General features: G+C 41.1%; 1 protein-coding gene across 4 annotated transcripts in view; it reads right to left on the bottom strand.

The window, feature by feature from the left end:
• Dennd5a (DENN domain containing 5A) overlaps nt 1-25,519 on the bottom strand; it is a 69,153-nt gene that overhangs the window by 35,104 nt on the left and 8,530 nt on the right. For 2 of the 4 annotated variants that reach the window (XM_055607435.1, XM_055607439.1), the window contains exons 2-5: nt 7,373-7,444; nt 6,590-6,699; nt 5,492-6,149; nt 220-407 (exon numbers count right to left, since the gene is read on the bottom strand). In XM_055607435.1, the coding sequence (XP_055463410.1) occupies nt 220-407; nt 5,492-6,149; nt 6,590-6,699; nt 7,373-7,444 (1,028 nt within the window). Of the gene's footprint in view, nt 1-219; nt 408-5,491; nt 6,150-6,589; nt 6,700-7,372; nt 7,445-9,868; nt 9,924-25,519 lie in introns of those variants that run through there. The other 2 variants (XM_055607436.1, XM_055607438.1) reach the window with 2 other exon arrangements.

The following is a 25,519-nucleotide window of genomic DNA, read 5'->3' as shown; positions in this document are numbered from 1 at the left end:
CATAATAGACACATCAGGTAATAGGGGAAACTCTGGAAGGATATAAATTAAGTTAAAGATTCATTTGTACTTTTTTCCTCAAGTTACTCATGTTCCCTGTCCCATTCTCACAGGTTCTCCAAAAAGCCCCTGGTGACACCATGCTGGGCTCCTCCCAGAATCCTTGTCTCCCCAGTGCTGGAAAGGGCCAATAGCACAGCACTCAGCTTCTCTTCTCACCTCCTGAGGCAGTTCCAGCTTTGACCGGTCATCAAGGCCATTGGAATGCAAGCCCATCAGGTACGGAACAGGAGCATCCAAGAAATGCAGGAGAGAAGCTGGGAGGATGGGGACATAGACATGCTGCCATTGGAAAGGAAACATGAGAGCTGTAATCGTCTCAGCCACGGTCATCAGTCTCTGGTAATCTAGGTCAGGGAAAAAAAAAAAAGAAGTACACTCAACAAACCAGTCAAATGATACACTTGCTTCTCAAAGAGAAAGCTCAAACTGCCAATACAATTCAGTTGACCAAGGACCACTGTGACTCCCTACTGGATGCCACAGATTCAGAGCCTGGTAGATCCCCATACACCACATGTCCAGCTAGTAATAAAATTTAGTATATAAAAATATAACAGAAATTGTAAACGGAACCTTTCTCTAGCCACTACTCAAGAAAACGTTAAGTATATTCTCTAAAGTGGGAGTGGGGGTGGCTAGAACAAAAAGAATAGTGCTCACCAGACAGCCAAACAAGACAATTTACCACTCTGACACTTCTGCACACAAATAAAAGTCTGCGAGTTTAGCCAGGCATGGTGGCTCTTGACTACAATCCCAGCACTGAGGCTGAGGAAAAAAGTCTGCCATGAGCTTAAACCTAGCCTGTGAGACTCTGTCTCTTGCTCCTGCTAATCAAAGAAAAGTGTAAACTACAACTACTTTGCTATTAGTGTGAGGAATATATATTTAGTCTTCATATCCAGGTCCTGGCACACAGCTCCTAAGAACCCTGACTCTTTTTTTGGATACTGAAATGACTGGTGGCTGAGCAGCAGGGTAGAAACGTCCCTGGTTAGCTTCATGGTGAGTGCTAGTCACCAGAAAGGCAGGATTAGAGGCTGGAACTTTCAGCCCAACTTTGATCTCAGGGCAGTGGCAACAAATGCTAGAAACTTAATCACCAGAGAACAAAGAGTCCATCACTCAGGCAGTAATGAAAAATATAAAAATAAAAGCAGATTCAAAGAGCGTCTGGGCCAGTACATACACTGAGGTGCTGGAGTGAGGCTCCGCCTACACCGTATGGTACTATTTGACTGATATCAAACTGTATCTTTTATAATAAATAATAAGCAAACATTCTCTTTTGTTCTGTAATCCACTCTAGAATTTTATTAATATGAAGAGGGAGCTGTAGGATCCTCAAAAATAAACAAAGTACAGATGGTCCAGGCTTGCCACTGGTATCTGAACCTGTAGGTCTGGGCTAACTCCAGACTGTTAATTTTTGTTGTTTTAGTACAGGGTCTCACTATGCAACTCTGGCTGACCTGAAACTTTTTATGTAGACCAGGTTGTCCTCAAACTCACAAAGATCCACCTGCCTCTGTCCCCAACTGCTAGGATTAAAGGCGAGTACCACTAGACTTAATCCTGTATTGCTAGTAAGTATGACTAATAAAATGTCTAAAATTCCCTCAATTATGTACATTCTTATACTTTCAATATTTTAATATTTAAACATGCTTTGAAAATATCTATAAATAATCCACTCAAAAGCTAAAATCTTGTGATTCTCAGACATCTGAAAAATGTATTTTGAAATCTAAAGGATGAAGGGCTGGGGAGATGGCTCAGTAGCAGAGGGCCCAGGTTCGGCTTCCAGCTCCCTCACAGTAGCTCAGTCATCCCTAACTCCAGTTCCAGGGAATCCAACACCCTCTTCTAATCTCTGAGGGCATCAAGCACAAGCATGTGTGTGGTACATATACATACATGGAGGCAAAACACTCATACTCAAAAATTTTTTTTTTGTTTGTTTCTAAAAATCTAAAAGATGAATCAAAACAATATTAAAACATGGGAGAATACCTTCGGATATTTAAACCCAGTCCTACTATTCCCAATACTGGCACATATTCTGAATAAATATTCCACACACCCCTTAGAGATTGGGTGTGTGTGAGGAAGTGTAGGAGAGGAAGAGCGAGGGAGGAAGGAAGGAGGGAAGTATGCAAAGGACTTTCCTTTTTTAACCACAAGAAAACCGCAGAGTCTCCCCTTCTTTGTCCTAGCCAAAGTGAGTGAAGCAGATGCTACTATGTTCTGTGGCTGGCTGCTCTCAAGGTCTGCTCAGGGCTAACAGCATCTCAGGTGTGACAAAATACCATGTAGGTGAGGCAGTCCCCCGATGCCGTTAATCATCATGAGGTTTTCTTTGTCCCAGATTCTGCTAAGCCAGTGGCTCCAGAGGCTGGGAACTGAGCTTATATCAAAGCATGCTAGAGGTTAAGGAGAGGGTCAGTCTCTACTCTTGTGTAAGCAGGCTTTTCAACAGTGTAAAAACCTAAGTCTTGCCTTTCCTCTCCTCTTTAGGATAAATCTAATCTAGCATCTAAAACATATATTTTCAATGGCTCTATATTTAAATCTCTGAAAATTTCTTGCATGGCACCTAAAATTGGCATTCTCTGAAAACAAGACTGACACTATGATGATCCCCACTCTCAAGAGTATCTTCTTTCCATTCTTTCCATCACAGGCACATACTTTTAATGGGGATGGAGGGAAGAGACAGGCGTTTGAGGCCAGCTCTGGTCTACAGAACAAGTCCATTCCAGGTCAGCCAGGTATACACGAAGAAATCCTGCCTCGAAAGAATAAAAAATAAAACAACAGCCAGCCAAAATGTTACTCATGGGCTGGAATAATGGCTCAGAGGCTAAAAGCACTGACTGTTCTTCCAGAGAACCCAGGTTCAGTTCTTAGCACCCACACTGGAAGGCTCACAGCTGCCTATAATCATAGTTCCAGGGGATCCAATGTCCTCTTCTAGCCCCACCGGCTCCTGCAGGCATGTGGAGTACAGAAACTTATTCACACACACCAGATACATAAGTTTAAAACATTTTTACATAGTTCCCATTAATTTAATAGGTATTCACTTAGGTACCCTTATATACCAGTCAATGTTCTAATACTCAGAAAGCCTCAGTGAGAAAACGAATAGTTAAAGCACTGCCAATATGCAGGACAAATTTCTTCATCCATGTACCAACTCTAGGGCAACCTGAAACCTGAAAACATCATACAACACAACACAACACACACACACACACAAAGTAACTTTTAAATGTCAATATCATAAAAGACAAAGACTGAGAAAAAGACTGAGAAACAGCTAAAAGCAATACATGCTATTCAATCAGATCAAGAATTTTAAAATATATAACAGACAATATTGGAATACTGGAAAATAGTGAAATTACCATATTATGTCAATGTTTAGTTTCCTAAAATTTTTCTAAGTCTGCTATAGTTATGTAAAAAAAAAAAAAAAATGACTTCATAGAACACAAGAGCTTGAACATTCATGAGTCCAGAGATTTGGTGTCTGCAATCATTCCCAGTTCCCTTGTTTTTATTGAACACATGAAGCACAAGTACACTTTCTTTCCTTTACCTGGATACCTTGATTTTTAAAGACATTATTTTTTTACATTCTTTTTTATTGTTTTGTTTAGTTTGGTGTTGCTTTTTGAGAAAGGACCTTACCATGTAGCACTCACTATATAAACCAGGCTGGCCTCAAATTCACAGAGATTTGCCTGCCTTTGTTTCCCAAGTGCTGGGATTAAAGATTTTAAAATGTTTAAAGATGTAGTGTGGGGTGGGGTGCTAAGGGCGGTGTGCATGCCACTGCATACATGAGAATTTAAGGAAGATGACTCTACAGAGGTGGTTCTCTCCTACCTTTACATGGGTTTCAGGGATCCAGCTTGGACGGTGCCCACTGAGCCATCATAGGCTCAGCCTGGAATATTCTGACTACAAAGATTCATAAGTTATTCAAAGAGACCTAACTTAATTTTTTAATCACCCTAGAGGGGAGAAAGATAGCTCAGCAGTTAAGAACACATATTGCTCTTCACAGGATCTGTGTTCAGTTCCCAGCACCCATGTCAGATACCTGCAACTGCCTATCACCCCAGCTCCAGAAAACAGGAAGCCTCTGGCCTCCATGGGCACCTGCACACATATATGTACACCCGAACAAACATACACATAATTAAAACAAAATAAATCCTTGTAGTGAAAAAAAGGCCCTGTTTGTAACCAAAGATGAAAACAAAATTGTTTTAAAAATAGCTCTACTGCCAGGTGGTGGTGCACACTTTTAATCCCAGTGCTCAAGGAGGCAGAGGTAGGCAGATCTTTGTGCGTTCCAGGCCAGCCTGATCTATAGAGCGAGTTCCAAGATGGCCAAGGCTACACAGAGAAACCCTGTCTTGAAAAACTAAATAAACAAATAAATTAATCACACTATTGGTAACTGGAACTTGGGTTGGAATGGTGGCTCAGGGGTTAAAAGTACTTGCTGTTCTTCCGGAGGCTCCAAGTTCAGTTTCTAGCACCCACATCAGCTGGTTCACAATTGTCTATAACTCCAGCTCTAGGGGATCTGATGCCTCTGGCCTCTGCAGGCGCCTGCACTCATGTGCGCATGCCACATGCAAACATACACACTTATGCAAACTTAAAATAAAAATAAATCTTTTCTTTTAAAACAACCAGAACTTTTCTTCCCCAAATACCATCCTTCTATCTTTGTCCCAAGTCTTTAACAACCTTCCATTATTCTGCATATTTTAATTATTTACTAAACTCCTCTTGCCTCATTAAAATACAAACTCCATTACAGAAAAAGTATTTCTCTACTTTGTCTATCACTTTTATCTACCACCCTCAAAACAGTGCCTGGCGCAGTGTATGCACTCAAAATATGTTCTGAATTTTATGAAACTGTTCTGGCTTATATAGTAAGCCACTGTTTTGTTTTTTTTTTTTTTCTCATCTATCTTAATATTCTTTCTAAATCCACTGTTCACATTCAACGCAATTCAGAAAACAACACAAAGAAGCAACAATTAATTCATCTTTGTAATATAAAAGGATCATCCTTTAGGGATCCTTTATCTTATTATCAGGCCAAACAAGAGACAGAATGACAGAACAAAACTAATGGAACATCATTGCTGGAGGCCACTACCCCTAGCCCTTTTCAGTGCCAATCAGAGGGTGTGTGGAGAGACAATGTTGCCTCTAAAACTAGAGCCTTTACCAAAAGGCCATGATGATAAATGCTACCTTCTCAGGGTCCGCCATTCTCCATCCACCTCAAAAGATTGTAACAGCCCTTGCTTGACCTTTACAGTCAGACCCATTATGTGAATATAGAAAGCAGAGACCCAAAATGGGTAGATAGCTATGGTCAACATTGACTTACGCTGTGAATAGAGCAGGATTTGAAACTCCAGAAGGGCACAAGTAAAAAGCTGAAACACATTCTCCACCCCAAGCAGTTCGAAGACCTCTTTGACAGGAAAATCAAATAGAGGAAGCTCATTGGTACTCGGTCTCTGGCAGATTATTGGCCCATAGACGCCAGAAAACTTGAGGGAGCGGCCAGGAGGTGGAAGTGGCACCTCATAGAGTACGTTGTATATGTAGCTCTCAAGGGGCAGAGGAGGGGGCTGAGGTGATGTGACTGCCTGGTGGAGCTGCTGCAGCACACTCCGACATGCCTTCATGAAAGACATGGGTGTGATGAGGCAGATGCATTTAGAGACATACAGTGTGTCCCTGCTAATGTCATAGGAGTTGAAGCGCTGCAGCTTGGTCCCAGGAATGCCTTCACCATCTTCTATGACACTTTGGTCTCCACCATCAGCAAGTGGAGCATGAAGGACATCATACTCAGCATTGTGCATGTGGTAGAGGGTCTGCATTGCACTGCAGATCTGCTTGCTGGTCACTTCTTCATAAAAGGTGAGGGCAAACCCAAATGTCCGAGAGCCATCTTCCCTTGTGATAATAAAGGCATGGAACTGTGGCTCCCTGGGATCAGCCTGGGTCTTGAATGCCAGCCCTTTGGGCATGCACAGCTGCAAAAGACAATAGGAAAACAAGTAATGAGAGCATTCCTTGTCCTCTCTAGAACATACCAGCTAGCTAGAACTGACTATGTTGGACATCTGTCTACCTTCCCTAAAGCTCTTTCACACAAATATAATACACACACTGACTCACTACTATTTATTTGTCTGACACAATAGAAACATGATTTTTTTCAGTATATTTGATATATTGATCAAACACAGAATCATGAGCAATGTGTACTATAATCCTTTCTTCAAGAATTACGGGTGTTGGGGTATATACCTCAATGATATGCTTGTCCAGCATGAATAAAGCCCTGAGTTTAAATGCAGCACCCCAAAAATAATACAAAATAAGTACTTGATAGAGCACTGCTACCACACCCAAGATTCATAAACCTACTGTAAATTACTTTTCACTAATTCCATGGCTAACAAACACTAACCATTCCCACTGCATCCTGGTCAAAGGGATTCCAGTCTACATTCTCAGGGTACCGGGCAAGGACCTTAGACTTGAATGTTCGTCTCAATGGTGTCTGCTCAAAGTTTTCTCCTGTTAAAAAAGAAAAAAAAGAGTGACCTCAAATCATCTCCACAAAGTCCCTTTAAATCATAGGATTATGAATACAAAAGTGTGGCACTCCAGCAAGGAACAGAAATGAAGGCAAGGGTTAGTATGCCAGCACCTAAGTAGAAAAGGCCTCAGAAGTTACTATGTCATAAGAAGCTGAAAAGGTACAGCGCAGTTAACAGCAGATAAACTGCCTCCAAATCACTGCTATGAGCCCAGTGGTTAATTTTCTTACAGAAGAGCAAGTCAAAGAAATGAAAGAGGATTGCCCATCCCCTACCCCTCCACATTTAATTGACTAAATCAACTGGAAACTTCTTAAGAGTACGGTATATAATAAAAACACAGAGACACTAAGAAGACTTTAGGGATGATATCTAATGGGCTGTTTTATTAGTTCAGAATCATCTGAAATTGCTAGAATTCTTAGTTTCTCCCTGCCTCCTTGTAAAAACACTAGCATATACTAAAGTAGTAACATTAAAGTGAGGAGGGAAAGACTCAAAAAACCTGCCATCTAGAGAGATACAAATCTGAGAAATCTACTGCTCAAAAAGGCACAAGACAGTTAGAAGGCCAAAGTTAGTCAAAATGCCAGTGGAGAGACTGAGAACCGGAAAGCTCTTGGGTGTGCTCAATTTTGTTTTGTTTTTACCTTCAGTCGTACTTGAAATGAAAGGGCTGGCACCATCCCTGGCTTTAGAAGCCTGAATGTACTGGCATAATGCTATATGATAAATAAAATAACAGAGTATTACAATAAAGCAGTGTTATTCAAACTTTTTGACCATGACTCCAGCACAATATACATTTTATGTCACAAAGCAATAACCACATATGTGTGTAACATATATACATGTATATAATGTATGTATGTATCTATGTTACCTAAAACAAAAAGTTCACAAAATAATACTTACCCTTACTTTATATAATATTCTTTCATATTTTTTTATTCCAAAATAAGCTGACTGCAAAGTTTAATGTGACAGGTGTAATCTCAGAGGCTCAGGAGGCCAAGGCAGCTCACTGCCCAGGGTCCTGTTTGTGCATACCAGCTAACAGAATTCTCTCCTATGGGTCTGGTTTGGTTTGGTTTGGCCTTTTTTGGTTTGTTTTGTTTTGTTTTTAGCCCCTGCTGTCCTGGAACTCACTATGTAGACCAGGCTAGGCTCAAACTCACAGAGATTTGCCTGCCTCTGCCTCCCAGGTGCTAGAATTAAAAGCATGCACCACCACATCCATCAGGACGCAGTTATTAAGAGAGATGCATTGCTCATCATTACAGAATGGCATAGACCCAAGCTCCTCACCACAAATCATCCGGCAGGCATTTCATGGGTTTCATTTTTAGAGTTGGAGATGTAGCTCAGCTGGTAGTGCTTGCCTAGCATGTTCAAAGCACCACATAAAACCAGTTATGATGGTGCACATGTGTGCACATCTGTTATCCCAGTACTCAGGTGAAAGCAAGAGGATTCAGAGTTCAAGGTCAGGGCTGTAGAGATGATTCAACAGTTAAGACCACTCACTATTCTTCCAAAGTACAGGGGTTCGGTTCCCAGAACCCACATCAGGAGGCTCACAACCACCTCTATCTACCTCCAGTTCCAGAGGGATCTGATGCCCTTTTCTGGCTTCTATGTGCACTGCATGTATACAGTGCACATACAGACAAACAGGCACACACACACACACACAAACACACATATATAAAAATAAATTTAAAAATTTTAAGTATAAGGTCATCTTGCCAACATAAGAGTTTGAAGCCAGCCAAGACCTCAGAAGACCCTGGAGGTGGGTGGGGGAGTTAGACATATTGCTTTCTACTTTAAAATCTTTTTCATCCACTCTGAGTTTCTGTCAAACTCAGAAGCAGCAGCACCCATTTCTTCATAATTTTCAACTTCTGTCAAGACACAACTTTCCTTCTGTGAGTAAAGCAAGTACCAAGCACACTTTCAATTTCTCTCATCTTCCAACTCCTTCCCAATAGATTCTCCTGAAACCTTCTTTTTGAGCACATTTCATCTCTCAGAATATACTTAGTAATCTTCACTCAGGAAGACTGGCACAATCAGCAGGCAGCTGGCGACAGCTACAACAAAAGCCTGTGGCTTGCTTACACAGAGTTAGTCTCAGTGCTCTCAGCAGCACCTGCTGAGATCCGCCCATGGCAGGCCTGGGCCTCCTGCATAAAGTAATCACGCAGCAAGCCGCTGAAACAATGATACAGTCTACAGTCAGAACACTCAGAAGGTAACCACATTCAGTTCTGAGAGGAGGAGATAACTATTTCTTCTTTCTAAGCTTACAAAACTTCCTAAATTTGCTCATTTCTTCTTACCCAGAAAATCCTCTGAGTAAAATCACAAAATATCTAAACATACAGAGCGTGAGAGTGGCTACCACTGTCCTAACTAAAAGCTTCTGGAGAAAGTTATTTTCCTAAGATGGCGACAAGTTATCCCTAAAACAAGATGATCACCCAGACAATGCAATAAAGGACAGAATAAGGGGAAGAACAGCAGCCCAAGTGGTAAAGAGTGGAGTCAAGGGCTGGAGAGATGGCTCAGAGGTTAAGGTCCTGAGTGCAATTCCCAGCCACCACATGGTGACTCATAACCATCTATAATGAGATCTGGTGCCCTCTTCTGTCCTGCAGACATACATACAGGCAGAGTGCTGTATAAAAATAAATAAATCGGTTTGTTTTTGTTTTTTTTTTAAGAAAGGAAGAAAAAGAGTGGAGTCGAGGCCTGGAGGGGTGGCTCAGAGGCTGAGAGCACTGACTACTCTTGCAGAGGGAATGGGGTTTGGTTCCCACACCAACATGGCAGTTCACAACCATCTGTAACTCCAGTCCTGGAGGACCTAACACCTCTGGCCTCCACAGGCACCAGGCATATACACAGTACACATACATTCACGTACACAAAGTACTTTAAAATATAATTTTTAATATTTTATGTTTTATGTAAATAACCTTTTTATATATTTTATAGAAATAAATCTATGTTTAGAATCAACTATGAAAGCAATTCACAAATCTAAGGTCTTTTTATTAATATGATTCAATCCTTTATTGTTTATAAAGGGCTGCATTTTTTAAAAAACACTAGAAAAAATAGTTAACGGAAACACCTACACAGATCACTGCCTGAAACTTGTGTATACAGGCACCTCGGTCCCTCCATCATGCAACTCTCTAGAAAACAATAATAAGAATGTGACATCACACCATAAATCCTTGCTGTTCTAGAAATGGCAGGTAGTTCTTTGCTCAACATATATAACAAACATAAACAGGGGTCTAGGGTGACGGGTTAACAGAGGTTAAGAGCTCTGGCAGCTCTTCCAGAGTACCCAGGGTTAATTCCCAGCACTCACACAAAGAATAACAACCACCTGTAACTCCATCTTCAGGGGATCTGGCTCCGTCTCCTGGGCTCTGCTGGTACCTTATGCAGGTGATGCACATATACAAAAGCAGGCAAAAAATACCCATATACATAAAGTTTTTTTAAAAAAATTTTTTTTGTAATTAAAACCGTAATAGTAGCCAGGCATAGTGGCACATGCCTGTAAATCCTAGTACTCAGCAATGCAGAGGCAGGCGGATCCCTGTGAGTTTGAGGCCAGCCTGGTCTACAAAGTGAGGTCAGGACAGCCAGGGCTACACAGAGACACCCTGTCTCAAAAAATGAAAAAAAAAAAGAGAGAGAGAGAGAGAGGAAAAGAAGGAAGGAAGGAAAGGAGAGAGGGAGGGGGAAAGGAAGGATTTGAAAACACTGAAGAATGAAAAGCAGGCAAGGTTGACAAGGGAAGAAGATAACAGCTCTGGTAAGCTTCCCTTTGTGTATGGCTTCCAGGCAGCATGTCCCACTGTGCCACAAAAAGCATCCATAGCTCTAACAAAACCCATACCACTCTTACAATCTTCATCAGAGGGCAAACCTGAAGACTAAGACAGCAGCTAGAAAGACAAAGAGCTAGGGAGGAAGAAACCCAGAGCCTGTACTCTGCCCACATTCCTGACCAGTCCCTGGACTGCACATACATGGAACAGACAGCACACAGCCTAACTAAAAGAAATGAGAGTCAGGGAAAGTTTAACAAAATAAACATAAAACCTCCCTTTGAAGGAGGTAACAGAATCCAGAGTCTGCCAACATATTATACTTAATGCCAAGGGTCTCAAGTCCACATATGGTAATGCATTTCTATAATCCAAGCATTTGAGAGGCAGGGGAAGAAAAACCACTCAAGTTCAAGAGCAGCCCAGTCTACATAGCAAGCTCTAGGTCAGCTATGTTATCCAGATATCTTTGACCTTGTCTCAAAAAAAAAAAAAAAAAAAAAAAAAATTGCTCAGGATATAAAGACAGAAAAATATGACATATGATCCACTCTTAAAAGAAGAGCCAACCGGGGCTGGAGCGATGGCTCAGAGGTTAAGAGTACTGGCTCTTCTTCCAAAGGTCCTGAGTTCAATCCCCAGCAACTACATGGTGATCATAGCCATCTATAATGAGATCTGATGCCCTCTCCTGGTCTACAGGCACACAAGCAGGCAGAACATTAAATAAATTAAATAAATAAATAAATCTTTAAGAAGGGGGGAAAAAAGAGCCAACCAACAAAAAACAACCTGGAATTGACCTAAGCATTGGAAACAGAGAAGATTTTAAAACACCTTATAGTCATGATGAATAAACCTCAAGTATCTACAGAACAGATGTTTCACTGTGTGACCAGGCGTAACAGGCAAACTAAAAACAGTGAAACAATTACCAATATGGAGAACAGAGAAAAGACTGGATGCAAAGATAACATGCAAATTCATGAAGCAGTCCATATTTTGGGGGCCAGCAAACTGCTCAGCAGGTAAAAGCACTTGCTGCCATGTCTGATGATCTGAGTTTGATTCCCAGGATCCACATGGTTACAAGAGAAAACCAATGCCCACACACATACATATATTCGTGCACACACGCACCCCCCCACACACCCACACACACTAAATAAATAAATGTAATAACAAAATGGAAGTCCACTGAGATGTATATAGTTTGGGTCTGGTTAATCTGACACTTTAAAGAACCAGCTACGAGCTGGAGAAATGGCTCAGTGGTTAAGAGCACTTGCTGCTCTTGCACAAGACATAGGTTCAATTCCCAGCATCCACATGGCAGCTTACAACTATCCTAACCCAGTTCTAGGAGACTGGATGACTTCTTCTGACCTCTGTGCACAGATGAACACACATGTGCATATACATACATGAAGGGAAAACACTCAAATACAGAAAAAAAAATAAGTCTTAAAAAAAAAAAAAAAGAACCAGCTGGTTTTGTTTTCAATAAGTCTGTTCCCTGAATTTCAATTGTACCTGTGTTCCAGATAATTTTGAACCCTGATTTAAACCAAAACAGCATTTCCTGCCATCTGAGTGTAATCAGGCACAGTGTGGAATAGAAGGAAATGGAAATTACTAGTTAGATTATAATTAACTTTGTGATTACTACTAGATGTCTTCTTAAGTAAGGACACCTTAAAAACATACTCAGGCCAAGTGTGGTGGTGCTCAACAATACGTTCATCACTTGGGGACAGAAGAAGGACCACAAATTAAAGCCAGACCATGCTTTAGACATGACAGGGTCCCAAGGAAACAAAAACAAACCAACACACACCACGTACTATAAGGGTTGGGAGTTTCAGAAGCTTTCCCTCCCTCTCCCTTATCTCCTCTTGACATGAAACTGAAGTAAATTTGCAATAACATAAAGTGAAGCTAACTAACTGACCCTTGGAAAGGAAGCCTGTCCTCAGTCTACATCACCAGCTGACTGTGTGCTCAGGGTCATTCAAGAACACCCAGAAGCAGACAGTAAACTGGTCTCCACCCCCAGAAAGGCCACAGAGCGCCCTTCTCAGGCACTAACCCAAGAAAGCAGCTCACCAAGCCTTTCCAAGGAAATCGAGAGAGACCATCTGTACTCTGTGTTTTCCCCTAGAGGCAGGTTTGCTCACTTCCTTTCTCAATATGTTTTCTTTGTCACGTAACTTACTACTTGTTTTGGGGCTCTGCCTGCTGTTTAACATCTTATAGACACCAGACTTAAACCAAGTCACAGACCTCGTGTCTGACTGGTTTTAACACAGTGACTCATTTCTGAGAACTTACAGGGCTGCTCCAGCTTACCTGGAGAACAAAGTCTGGGCTTTGTGGGGTTTATTTTGTTTCTATTTTTGTTTTGAGAAATAGTCTCATATAGCCCAGGTGGTCGTCAAATCCCCTAAGCAGCTGAAGACAACCACGGAACTTCTAATCCTCCGAACTTCACCTCCTAAAGCAGAGGTTCTCAACCTTCCTAATACTGTGACCCTTTAACACAGTTCCTCCTGCTGTGATGAGCCCCAACCAGAAAATTATTTTCATAACTACTTCATAATTGTAATTTTGCTACTATTATGTAGCAAATAATGTAAATATTTGTGTTTTCTGATGGTCTTTGGCAACCCTGGTGAAAGAGCTGTTGGGCTCCCAAACTGAACCACTGTCCTAAGTGCTGAGATTATAGGTGTGTCCCACTAGGTCTAGTGAAGACAAAGCTTTGCCACAATGTTTAAAGGATTACCACAATGTTTTCTGAATATCCTATAGTGAATTTGAGACTACCAAGACAGCATCTCAGACTTGGAGAACTTGCTGGGTTAGTAGGTACCATGATAAGCTGTGAAGTCCTTGTTTCTAAAGCAGGACATTCCAAGATGTTGGTACAGCAGACCTGGCAAGCCGTAACAAACAACCCAAAACTGATGGGGCACCCACAAAGATCCGAGGCTTACACTGTATTTTTAAAGGATCTGTGAGCCAAAACCTAGATTAAACAACCTCCAGGAAGCATCAGTTATTACCTACCTCACACAAGGAACAAACCCCAGTAGACTCACTGAACACAGACTCTTGCAAATGCTACAAATCTCAAAGAGGGGAGAAGGAAAAAAACAGGAAAAAAAAGTTAAAAATTAAGACAGTCCTACTGATTGACATTCATATAGAAATAAAAAAGAGGGACAGTTAACTCTAGTGAACATGACTTCAGATAGATCTTAAGCCTCCACTTAATTGAAGACATCTTAAAGATCTGTGGTTTTATATCTTTAACTGCGATTTATGTGCTATCTCAAACAAAATGCCATATGAAAAGAAAAATCACATAACAAAATTTAAAACAGGATCAAAAGGACTGAAAGACAACATGCTTAAGCGCCTCTGCTTTAACTCTCGCAAAGATGGGAGGCTGAGACAACTTTCCTCATCCCCCACATTGGTCACACATTCAGTCCTCTACAATAGGCAAGTTATTAAGGGAAAGTATAGTCAAAAATTTTAACTTATTTTTGTCTGTATAAGTATGTGCACCATCTGTGTGTCTGGTCTCCAGAGATGCCAGAAGAGTGTTTGGATCCCCTGGAATTGGCATTACAGGTGGGTGTGAGCCCCCATTGTGAGCTGAGAGCTTAATTTCTGTTCTCTGCAAAAGCAGCAAGCATTCAACCTCTGAGCCATCTCCCTAGACCCCACTCAGGAGGCAAAGGCAAACAGATCTCTGAGTTTGATGCCAGTCTGGTGTATGGAGTGAGTTCTAGGACAGCCAAGACTACACAGAGAAACCCTGTCTCAAAAACCAAAAAATTAAATAAATCAATCAAATAAACTTATTTTTATTTTTATTGTGTGCCCATCTGTGCACATGTGAGCGCAGGTGCCCACAGTGTCCAGAAGACAGTGTGAGGTACCTGGAGCTGGAGTTATAGGCAGGTTGTAAGCTACCTGACAAAGGTGCTAGAAACCAAACTCAGGTGTTTAACAGTTGAGCCATCTTTCCAGTCTGCAAGCACTAACAAATATATTTCAATACATTTCCTGTGACATGTAGCCTTCAGAAATGAATACCCACAAATCCAGGAGAAAAATGTCTGTATGTATGTATAGGCCCAGTGCAGAAAGGAAAGTCACACTGAAATGTAACTGGACGAAAGGGTATGGTCATGAGAGGGGAACCAGCAAGACCCATCTGTTCCCACCCACTGGGATTAACACTTGAACCTTAGTTTGTTCTTGGTCTTGAAAATGTCTTTGTGTGTGTGAGTGTGGTAATCGTGATTCTTTTGAGGTTTCCAACAGCGACACTTCGCTTCTACTTCCCAAATGCTGCATGTGCAGACATCTGCCACCACCCTGTTTCCAAATGCAGTTACTGGAGATTTCATAGCTAGTGCCATCTAGCACAGCTGTACTTCTTGAATACTGAAAAAATAAAAGATTGTTTTTAAGTTCTTGAAACAAACCTAAGAAACTGCAGGAGCTGCACATATTCTAATTATTAAAAGTTTTCGTGAGGCAGCAGAAGCCACATTAGCCACTTTATCTTAAAATGAGCTACAGCTTCAGAATTTGATCCCTAATATGACAACAACAAAACAAAGTTCTGAAAATAGACATACCTCTGCCACCAAAGAAAAACTGAGGGCTGAAGACAGAGCCCTGGAGAAGGAACGGAGGCTCTGTGCCCTCCCTTTGCAGCTCTACTTTGGCTGTTTCTCAGTTACATCCTTTAGAATAAATGAGCAATGTTAAGTAAAGAACACAACAAATACTAGCTCCGTTTTGCCATACATACTGCTGTATGTGTGTCCCTTCTAAATCTGTGGTTCTGAAACAAAATGCTGGAATGCCCTTGGAGTTCCAAATATTTCTCAAGAAAGAAACCTCCACTGCATTGACGTGGCAACACAAATAACCACTTCATGAAATACAGAGTAAAGCAGAACCCAAGGCAGCCAACACAGCTATCCCAGAGTACGTCTTTGTCCAGTTTGTGCTCTGACTCCTCTGAACTTATCTTTCCACATTGCTAGAAGTGCAAGAGCTTACAACATGGCTCAAGACACACACTCGCAAGTGTGTACACATGTACATACACACATGCACACACACAAACACACACAGAGCAGCACTTCTTCCTCACAGCACACAAGATTTAAGACTCTGGATGCCAGGCAGGAATGGCAGCACACACCTTTGATCCCAGCACTTGGGAGGCAGAGGCAGGCAGATCTGAGTTTGAGGCCAGCCTGGTCTACAAAGTGAGTTCCAGGATAGCCAGAGCTACACAAAAAATCCAGTCTTGAAAAAAAAAAAAAAAGGGGGGGGGAGTACATAGTGTTAATGTGCCCTCAATGACAGAAAACTTCCTTGCCCTTATCACCTTTTATAATAATTTATTTTTTTTAAAGCAGAGTTTTCTAGTCACTAAAATTTTATGAATTGGTACTATCAAAATACTAACCAGAAACTGGACAGGTGGCTTAGAGGTTAAGAGCACTGGCTGTTCTTCCAGAGATCCTGAGTTCAATTCCCAGCGACCACATGGTGGCTCACAATCTCTTCTGGTGTGCAGGCAGAACCATGTACACATAATAAATAAATAAATTTAAAAAAAAACACACACACACAAACCAGCGCTTGTTTTACAAAATGTCCATTTAAAGCACTGTACTGGTCTTTTCAAAGCCTTGTTGTTTTTCAAGCCCAGCTGTGAATTCTTTCACTATGTAGAATACCAAGAAACAGCCAACAATAACAAAAAAGTAATCCTGTAGTAATAGAATAGTTATAGCACAGTATTTTAAAGGGTGAGCTCTGAATTACCTATCTAAATATGAAAGGTAAACAATGTGACCTTCAGAAGGAAACACAGAAGAGCTTCCTTACCTTGTAATTATGGAAAAGACACAAAATAACAACACTACACAAAAAGAGAGAAAACTGATAAACATTACAATGTAATGCTTTTGTTAAAACTCACCATTAGGAGACTAGAAGCAGAAGATACAGATTAGAAAATACCTGCAATATAAACCACAGACTCCTTCCTAGAACAGCAAGAATTCCAGGACATAAGTAAGAAAAAGTTAAGTCCACTTAAAAATAGCAAAACACCAGTTTCCTTCAGAGCTATATGCAAAGCTAATAATAGTGTACCTAACTGCAACATGCTAAGATGAAAGAACAGAACATGTGCAAGTGAGGATAGGGAACAACCTGTATGTCACACATGGCTGGCAGGAATGTCAACTTACAATAGCTATAAAAGACTACTGAGCTACTGGTGGCACATGCCTTTAATCCTAGCACTTGGGAAGCAGAAGGTAGATCCTGAGTTGGAAGCCAGCCTGCTCTACAGAGCAAGTTCAAAGACAAGCAGCTCTAAACACAGAAACCCTGTCCAAAAAAATACAAACAACAAAAAGCAGACCCTGAGTCAGGCACAGTGGCACACACCTATAATCCCAGCACTTGGGGAGGCAGAGGGAGGAGGATCTCTGTGAGTTTGAGGCCAACCTGGTCTACAAAACAAGTCCAGGACAACCAAAACTACACAGAGAAACCCTGTCCCCCACCTATATACCAACACCTAGCAAAAACTCCTACATACATTCCCAAAAGATCAAAAGGCATATTCATATAAAAGTACATGTGTGAAGTGAATTCTAATAAAATATCAATACTCAAAATCCTGAAACTACCACATGTGCCTAGCAAATGTAGAATTTAGAGATAAAATATGGCAAAATGATACAATGGAAAAGCATAGAAAAATGGGCTGAAGAGATGGCTCAGAGGTTAAGAGCACTGGTTGCTATTCCAAAGGTCCTGAGTTCAATTCCTAGCAACTACATGGTAGTGCACAACCATCTATAATGAGATCTGGATGCCCTCTTCTGAAGTGCAGGCATATATGCCCTCAGAACCCTACATACATAATAAATAAATCTTTTTTTTAAAAAAAAAAAAAAAGGAAAGAAAAAAAGAAAAGAAAGAAAGAGAGAGAGAAGCATACAAAAGTGAGAATGAAAATCTGAAACTACAACCAAGGGGAATGAGTCTCTCAAATATAAGTTGTGCCAAAAAAAAAAAAAAATTAAAACATAAGGTTGGACTGTAGTTTAGCAGTAGAACACTTGCCTAGCATGCTAGAAGCCCTTGGCTCAGTCCCTGGTACTGCCAGAAAAGAAAAAAGGTACATGAACATTTAGAAATAAAACAAGGACAAAAAAAATTCCAAGACACAGAACTGGGTGTGGTGACACATATCATCCTTACTCTATTACTCAGGAGGCTAAATCCAGACAATATCAAGTTGAGACCCACCTGGCCTACAAAACAAGTTCTAGGCCAAACTGAGCTATAGAAGGAGATCCTGTTTCAAACACTCCAAAAGAGTACAGTATAAGAGTCTAAGGTGTGGGCAAGCTGGCATACTCAGGAAGCAACCCCCAGGTATACAGGTAAACAGAATGTGTGCCCACTTCAGTGGCTTCTAATCTCAGACTCAACTCTGAGCTATCTGCATCTGAAGCCCCACCTTTCCCCATGAGAGCTGTGCATGCTTAGGCAAGTTCCTTGACTGTTCCATCTCAGTCGATAAAATGGGTTAGTACAGCTTCACTCAGATGGCTACAAGTAAGCGTGAAGGAGAGAATGTAGGAAGAATCACTGCCCAGTCACCACTTCTCATCAATGTCAAAATCACATAGAAAGTTAAGGGATGATGGGCCAGGAAGATGGCTTAGGGGAGTTGCTTGCCGCCAATTGAAAACCTGAGTTGGCTCCCTAGAACACATACGTAGGAGAGAACTGATTCTTGCAAGCGTCTTTTGAATGCCATACGGACACCATACATACATAAATGTAATTTTTAAAAATGGTTTTATTTTATTTTTGTTGTTGTTTTGGTTTAGTTTGATTTGGTTTTTCAAGACAGGGTTTCTCTGTGTAGCTCTGGCTCTCCTGAAACTTACTCTGTAGAGCAGGCTGGCCTCAAACTCAGAGATCCACCTGCCTCTGCCTCCCAAGTGCTGGGATCAAAGGTGTGCGCCACTACTGTCTAGCTAAAATAGCTTTAAAGTTAAGGGTTAAGGGATGGAAAGAAAAACTATTTAGCAACTGTGATCATTTGACAGATACCATGTGCCAGATACTGTTCCAAATCAAATTAACTCATTTTTAATCCTCCTAACTCTATGAGAAAGGTTGTGAGTCTACACAACAGATTAAGGAACTGAAACAAAAACAAGCAAACTGCCTACGGTCACGCAAATATTAACAGAAGAGCTGAGTTTCCAGCCCACAAACTCAGGTAACAGATCTAAGCTCCAGGCTATAATGTCTACTTCAGATCCCAGGAGGGACCTCAGCTTTGAAGGAATGAAGATATGTTTACTATAATTCTCTAACAGTCTAAACAGCTTTACATAGTATGTCACGAAAAAAAAAAAGTCACAAGAGTTGGGGTTCCTTGCAGAGTCCCAGCACCTGCTCACAATTGGCTTTAACTCCAGCTCCAAGTGACCTGACACCACAGGCACTGAATTCACATGACACACAAACACACACACACAATTAAAATTAATAATTTTTGCATTTTAATAAATAATAATTTCAAAGAGTTACAGAAACCCAAATTCAAGTGTTGTTGTTTTTTTAAGTTTATTTATTTATTTAAATGCTCTGTTTTCACACACCAGAAGAGGAATTCAGATTCCATTACAGATGGTCATGAGCCACCATGTGGTTGCTGGGAATTGAACTCAGGACCTCTTGAAGAATAGTCAGTGCTCTTAACCGCTGAGCCATCTCTCCAGCCCCAAAATTCAAGTCTTATTTGCGCTAGCCAATTACAAGAATTTGAACATATTTCTCAGAGAGCTCCTAGTCGTACGTTCTAGTCTGAAATTCTAATTTGCTCTTGCTTTTCCTGCATAGGTCCAAAATCCTACTTGCTTTAAGACAGAGTATAAATCCAAGGCTTAGCAATGATAGTGATTACAGCTACCGACAATAAAAACAGTACCTGATTTTTTTCCTAAACTACTGAGATTGCTAAGGAAATACTTTCTACTTACATGATACTTTAACCCACAGAAGTTTGACTTTTTACCTTAGTTATATTGCTTGTGCCAAAAATCACACCTAAGTTGTTACGGGGTGAGGGGGTGTTTTGTTTTGAGACTGGGTTTCTCTGTATAGCCCTTGCTGGAACTCACTCTGTGGCCCAGGCTAGCCTCGAACTCAGAGCCTCTGCCTCCCAGGATTAAAGGCATATACCACTACCTGACTTAAGTCATTTTTATCTATTTCCAAATCCCATTTATCTCTTAACACCAAGAGCAGTAACAGTAAAGCACAGGTAGCCCACATCTTTTTCCTAGACCATTCTTTCTAGACTCTCCTTCACTCCTCTGTATTTTTGTTCACAACTGACACAATTCAAGCTCTGCCCTCAGCATCTGAAGGGGTGTGTCCACATGCTGATCCCCAACACCAGTAAATGCTATCTTATTTAGGAAAGGTCAACAGACATAATCATGATCTACAGATGAGATCAATAGGAATTAGCAGAGTGAACTCAACAGGCAATGTGAATCCCTATAGTCAGACATATAGAGGAGAAGACACTAAGGAGGACAAGAAGACAGAAAAAAAGATGGGAGGGGTGTGGCCAGAGGCCAAGAATGGCCAATAACACCAAAAGCTAGAAGCAATAGCCAGGAACCATTTTCTTCAAGAGCCTGTGAGGGACTGTGGCCCAGTGATACCTTGATCATGAACTTGTAGCCTCCAGTGTGTATGGGGAGGAGATAAAAAATAAAACAAATGACTGCATTGTTTTAAACCACACCATTTGTGGTCATTTTATGCGGCAGCCCACAGAAAACTAATACGCCTTCCAAACCACATTCCTTACCCTCCCACTTCCTTAATAAATTCACTAGCCTTCCTAAGTAAGGGAGAGCTTTAATCACCCTTTAATTGCACCCCAACTCAATCTTCCCTATGGCACCTCTTAAAAGTAAATGAGCAAAAGGAGAAATTATAATAAGCACATACTGACAACTAACAATAAAAATACAAAGGATCTTGCTATGTTACCCAAACTTCAGTCAAATTCACAAGCTTCCTGCCTCAGTCTCCCAAATTGCTAAGATTAAAGGAAAGAATCACCAGGCACAGTTCTGAATGAATGGCCTGCAGAGGTGGGGGGGCGGGCCTGCAGTGGGGACGGACACCAAAGGTAGTTTTCTCTTCCCATTATGTAATCCTGGGCATCAAAATCAGGTCATTTGGCTTGAAATCAAGTGCCTTTACCCTACAGGCCCCTGGTCACATTTTTAACACGTAGAAATACAAAACAGGAAAAAAAAAAAATGCTTCTGACAAAGAGTTTAAATAAATCAATCAGATTGATGGTTTAGCTCACTGTGTATTCAAAAACTGATTTCAGTACCCAGAGACCTGGATGCAGCCCTACGCTGGCACCGTCATTATTATTGAGTCATCTTCTGTCTCAATGTTGTATAAAAATCACGTTTGACTGGTTAATAAAGAGCTGACAACTATAGCAGGCAGGAGATTCCAGGGCTGGTCGGGAGGTGAGGCATGGGGAGGACAATCACCAGTGGGGCAGAGAGAATGGGAGGTGGGAGGAAGGTCACCATGAGGAGGTAACCATGGATGAAGCTGGAGCAGCCAAGGCAAAACTAAGATGGCAAGTAATGAGGCACATAATGGGGCTGGGAAGTAGCCCAGACCAACACAGAGCTCAATATATCTGCCTAGCTATAGTGCTTGAAACTTATTAATAAATATATAGATTTCTGTGTTATTATTTTGGGGCTACAAGAGGGCGTAGAAAAGCCCATACTTAATTTTACACTTCTCCCCAACTCCAAGACAGTCTCACTATATAGCTCCAGCTATCTTGGAACTCACCAAGCTGACCTCAAACTCAGACATCTTCCAGTCTTGTTCTTTTCTAGCTTGTTTCACAATGCAACTTACGTTCTTTCTCCAGCTCTCAACACAGAACCTGATGAGCTAAGATTCACAGAAGAGGTTGAATGGAGGATGGCAGAAAGTAGGGTGGGTGTTGAAGGACTTATTAATTTCAAACAATAAAAGAAAAAAAATCATTTGCTCAGCACGGCCTCACCTGCCCCGATAATTCTGTGTGCATGTGTGTGCATCTGCTTATATTTTCTCCCTCCTGCAATCCTTCGGACAAGACCTGGCACCATTCAAGGCCCTGTAACTGCAAGGTGAAGGCAAAGTAACCAACTCCAAAGCCTACTTCTGCAGTTACTCAGATGCTTCCTTCCCTCAATCCCAGGCCTCGCTGAAGACCATGCAGCTCAGTATATGTGAAGCTTTAATTTCCCAGCTGTGGCCAAAACTGTGGCAGAGTGCTTATTTTAGCATGCATAATGTGCTGGGTTCAATCCCTAACACTGAAAAGGGGGATGGGTGCACTCTCAAAATATAGTATAGTATACATCAGGGATTGGCTGGTTTGATAAAATATAAGTTTCCAGGCCCCACCCCCAAAACTTTGATTCTAAAGGAGGTTCAGTGGTACATGTCTGTAATCCCAGGAATTCAGGAGGCTAATATAGTGATGTTTCCGGTTCAAAGACAGCCTGAGAAACATATGACCTTATCTTGAAAAAAAAAGAAGAGGTTGGGGAGGATACTAGATAGATACCTAATCTAACAGGCCACCAGACTTAAATTTATTTTCTATTAAGTTCTAGGAGCTGTTGTAACCACTGATCCAGAGCACACACATTGAAAAACACTGCTCTACAATGCCCAACATCCCAACATCTTTCCCCCCAACTCTCTAGCCTCACTAACCTTTTCAATAGTTCTGTTGAAGAGTATAACATCTATAACATGGAGCCAGACAGTAGTGATGCACACCTTTAATCCCAGCACTCAGGAAGCAGAAGGCAGGTGAATCTTTGTGAGTTGAAGGCCAGTCTGTTCTACACAGTGAGGCCCAAAATAGCCAGAGCTACACAGAGGAACCCTGGTTCCTGTGTGCATGTGCTGGGGAAGAGTATAACATCTACAAGCATTCTAAAGGGTAAGACATGAAATGGTTGAGAGTTTGTGCTAGTCTGGATTATATGACCCCCTCTCTCAATGCAAAGAATGGAATATCCACATCCACCCTGGTCTAACACTCCTGACTCTGTTTCCACTCCTTACACACTCCATGCTACTTACAGCTTTCTTTCTTTTTTTTTTTTTTTCTTGCTTTTCTTTCCTTTCTTTTTTAAACAAACTGTTAGTGTGTAGCCCAGACTAGAATTTACTATACAATCCAGGCTGACCTGGAACTTTGAATCTTCTTGCCTCAACCTCTCAACCTTATGGTTATTAGTTAGTTAGTTAGTTAGTTAGTTAGTTAGTTAGTTAGTTAGTTAGTTAGTTAGTTAGTATAGTTGAGCATGGTAGTGCTTGCCTTTAATCCCAGCACTCAGGAGGCAGAGGTAGGTAGATTTCTGTGAGTTCAAGGACAGTCTGGTCTACAAACAGTACAGGACAGCTGGGCTATTACACAGAGAAACCCTGTCTCAGGGAAAAAAGAAAAAGAAAGGCAGGGATGGGGGTTGAAAATAATTAGAAATACATCTGTGGTGGTTTGAATGCAATGTTCCCCTCCCCCACCCTAAGTCTCAGGCATTTGAATACTAGGTCTCCAGCTGGTGACTGTCTAGAGAGGATTAGGGGTTGTGACCTTGTTAAAGGAAGTATACTACTGGGCTTTGAGATTTCAAAAGACTCACTTCATATCTAGTTAGATCTCTCTGCTTCTTGTTTGTAGTTCAAAATGTGAGCTCTCAGCTGCTACCTCGGATCCATCATCATGGGCTCTAACCTTCTAGAACTGTAAGCCCCAAATAAAACTTTTCTGTAAGTTGCTTTGGTCATGGGTCATCTTCATGCAGTTACTGGTTAATATGCCTAACTCCTCAGAATACTTCAGAATACTATAAACTCCTACACACACACACACACACACACACACACACACACACACAAAACAAAAACAAGAGCAGTACTGTGTCACACACAGCTTTAGAAGCAAGTGTCCCATCACTAAGCTGACATTTCAATAGCACAACTGTGTGTGATGAAGGATTTAGAGACAAGAAAAACATGTTTCTAATTCTTCTGTATGAATTCAGTTTGTTTAAATTTACCGCACTGTCCTTTCCTGACCTCGACATGAGGATGGACAGCATCTGAATTCTAGTCAATAAAGAATCACTGTTCATTATCTATGATAACAAGGCTGAAATCTTACTTTCTCACTTCCCTGGAACTCTGGAGTGAACTCTGGAGCAGGATACTCAACTGAAGCTAGTACAAAAAAAAGTCCTTATAAAAAGTAACTAACTCAAAAAAAGAAAAAAAAAAAAACTAACTCAATGCCCTTGACCTTACTAAATGCACCACACACTCATAACCAAGCAACACAGCCAACAGAGCTAGATCAGCCAACCAACACAAAGCACAGACATCCCTCTAGACGAGAGTCACAGGTGCACCGCTTTTCAAAAGATAAAATGCGGGGAAAAAACATTCTTCACACAAACATGAGAAATGGGGGAAAGTGGACAATACCAAATTACTAAAAAAGGAAGGCATTAGACACTATTTAGACATGCAGAATCTTGGAGCTCAGTAAATTATTATCAGTTCAGCAGATAATATCTCTAGATATGTTGTATTTCTGCTATGGTTTCACTGTGCACTCTCCAAAATTAAGATGTTGTTCATGTGAAGCAGATGCAACAAGAAAGCTATCCCCAAACTACCTTGAGCTCGGTCTCCCAAGCTACACAGATGTGAAAAACGCATCTGTGTACCTTTTAAGTTAAAGCAGCACCAATGAGTAAGGCAAATTCAAAGGCCACATAGTTCTCAGCAAAAATCTGGATGGGGCTGGGGATGTTGAATGTGGGTAAGAGTGGTGGTCTGGCAGACACAGGCCCTGAGTTTAATCCCTAACATAGACAGAGGAGTAGAGAGGAGATGACTGAGCTGATAAACTGGCTAAACAGAATAATCAAAGATACAACTAGGCCTTGTGGAGTATGCCTGTAATCACAGCACACTGAAGTCCAATTCAAGAGAATAAAAGAGTTGAGAGTATAGCAAGATAAATGTATAAATTTAATGTATAAATTATGAAATAATCAGATTCCAAAAGAAAATGTTCCTCTCACCAATATCTCAGTTTCAAGTTTAGTTTTGGCCTTCAGAACTTTAAGAATTCAAGAACTTTAATCACAGTCCTTGCTATTCTCTCTTACAAACCTCTCTCACATTCACTACTCAGCACTTAGAACAGTTTAAAAGTCAGCATATAAAGTTCCACAAGGTTAACTATTATGCCTTAATCAGAAAACCAGGGGCAGGCAGATGCAAAGCAAGTCCAGGACAGCCAAGGCTACACAGAGAAGCCCTGTCTCGAAAAAACAAAACAAAAAAACAGGGGCGCAATGGTGCACCATTTTTATCCCAGCATTCAGGAAGTAGAGGCAGGTGGATCTCTGATTTTGAGGCTAGCCTGGTCTACAGAGTGAGTTCCAGGATAGCCAGGGCTACACAGAAACCCTGTCTCTAAGAAAGAAAAAAAAAAGAAAAGAAAACCAATTAAGATCTGAAAAGAGGCTGCTGGCTTTTTAATAATACAACACACTGTTATTAAGCACTGACTATATAAACCACTGTCTTCAGCAAAGTGAAAAGCTCTGACTCTGGGTTCAGATAAATTTCTAATATAGTTCTGTAATGTCTGAAGTTATATAATGATCAGGATATATGTGTGTGTGTGTGTGTGTGTGTGTGTGTGTGTGTGTGTGTGTGTGT

Source organism: Psammomys obesus, unplaced genomic scaffold (genome assembly GCF_907164565.1).
Source record: "Psammomys obesus unplaced genomic scaffold, mPsaObe1.curated_primary_1811, whole genome shotgun sequence".
Lineage (NCBI taxonomy): Eukaryota > Metazoa > Chordata > Mammalia > Rodentia > Muridae > Psammomys > Psammomys obesus.
This window is presented reverse-complemented; position numbering and strand designations above follow the sequence as displayed.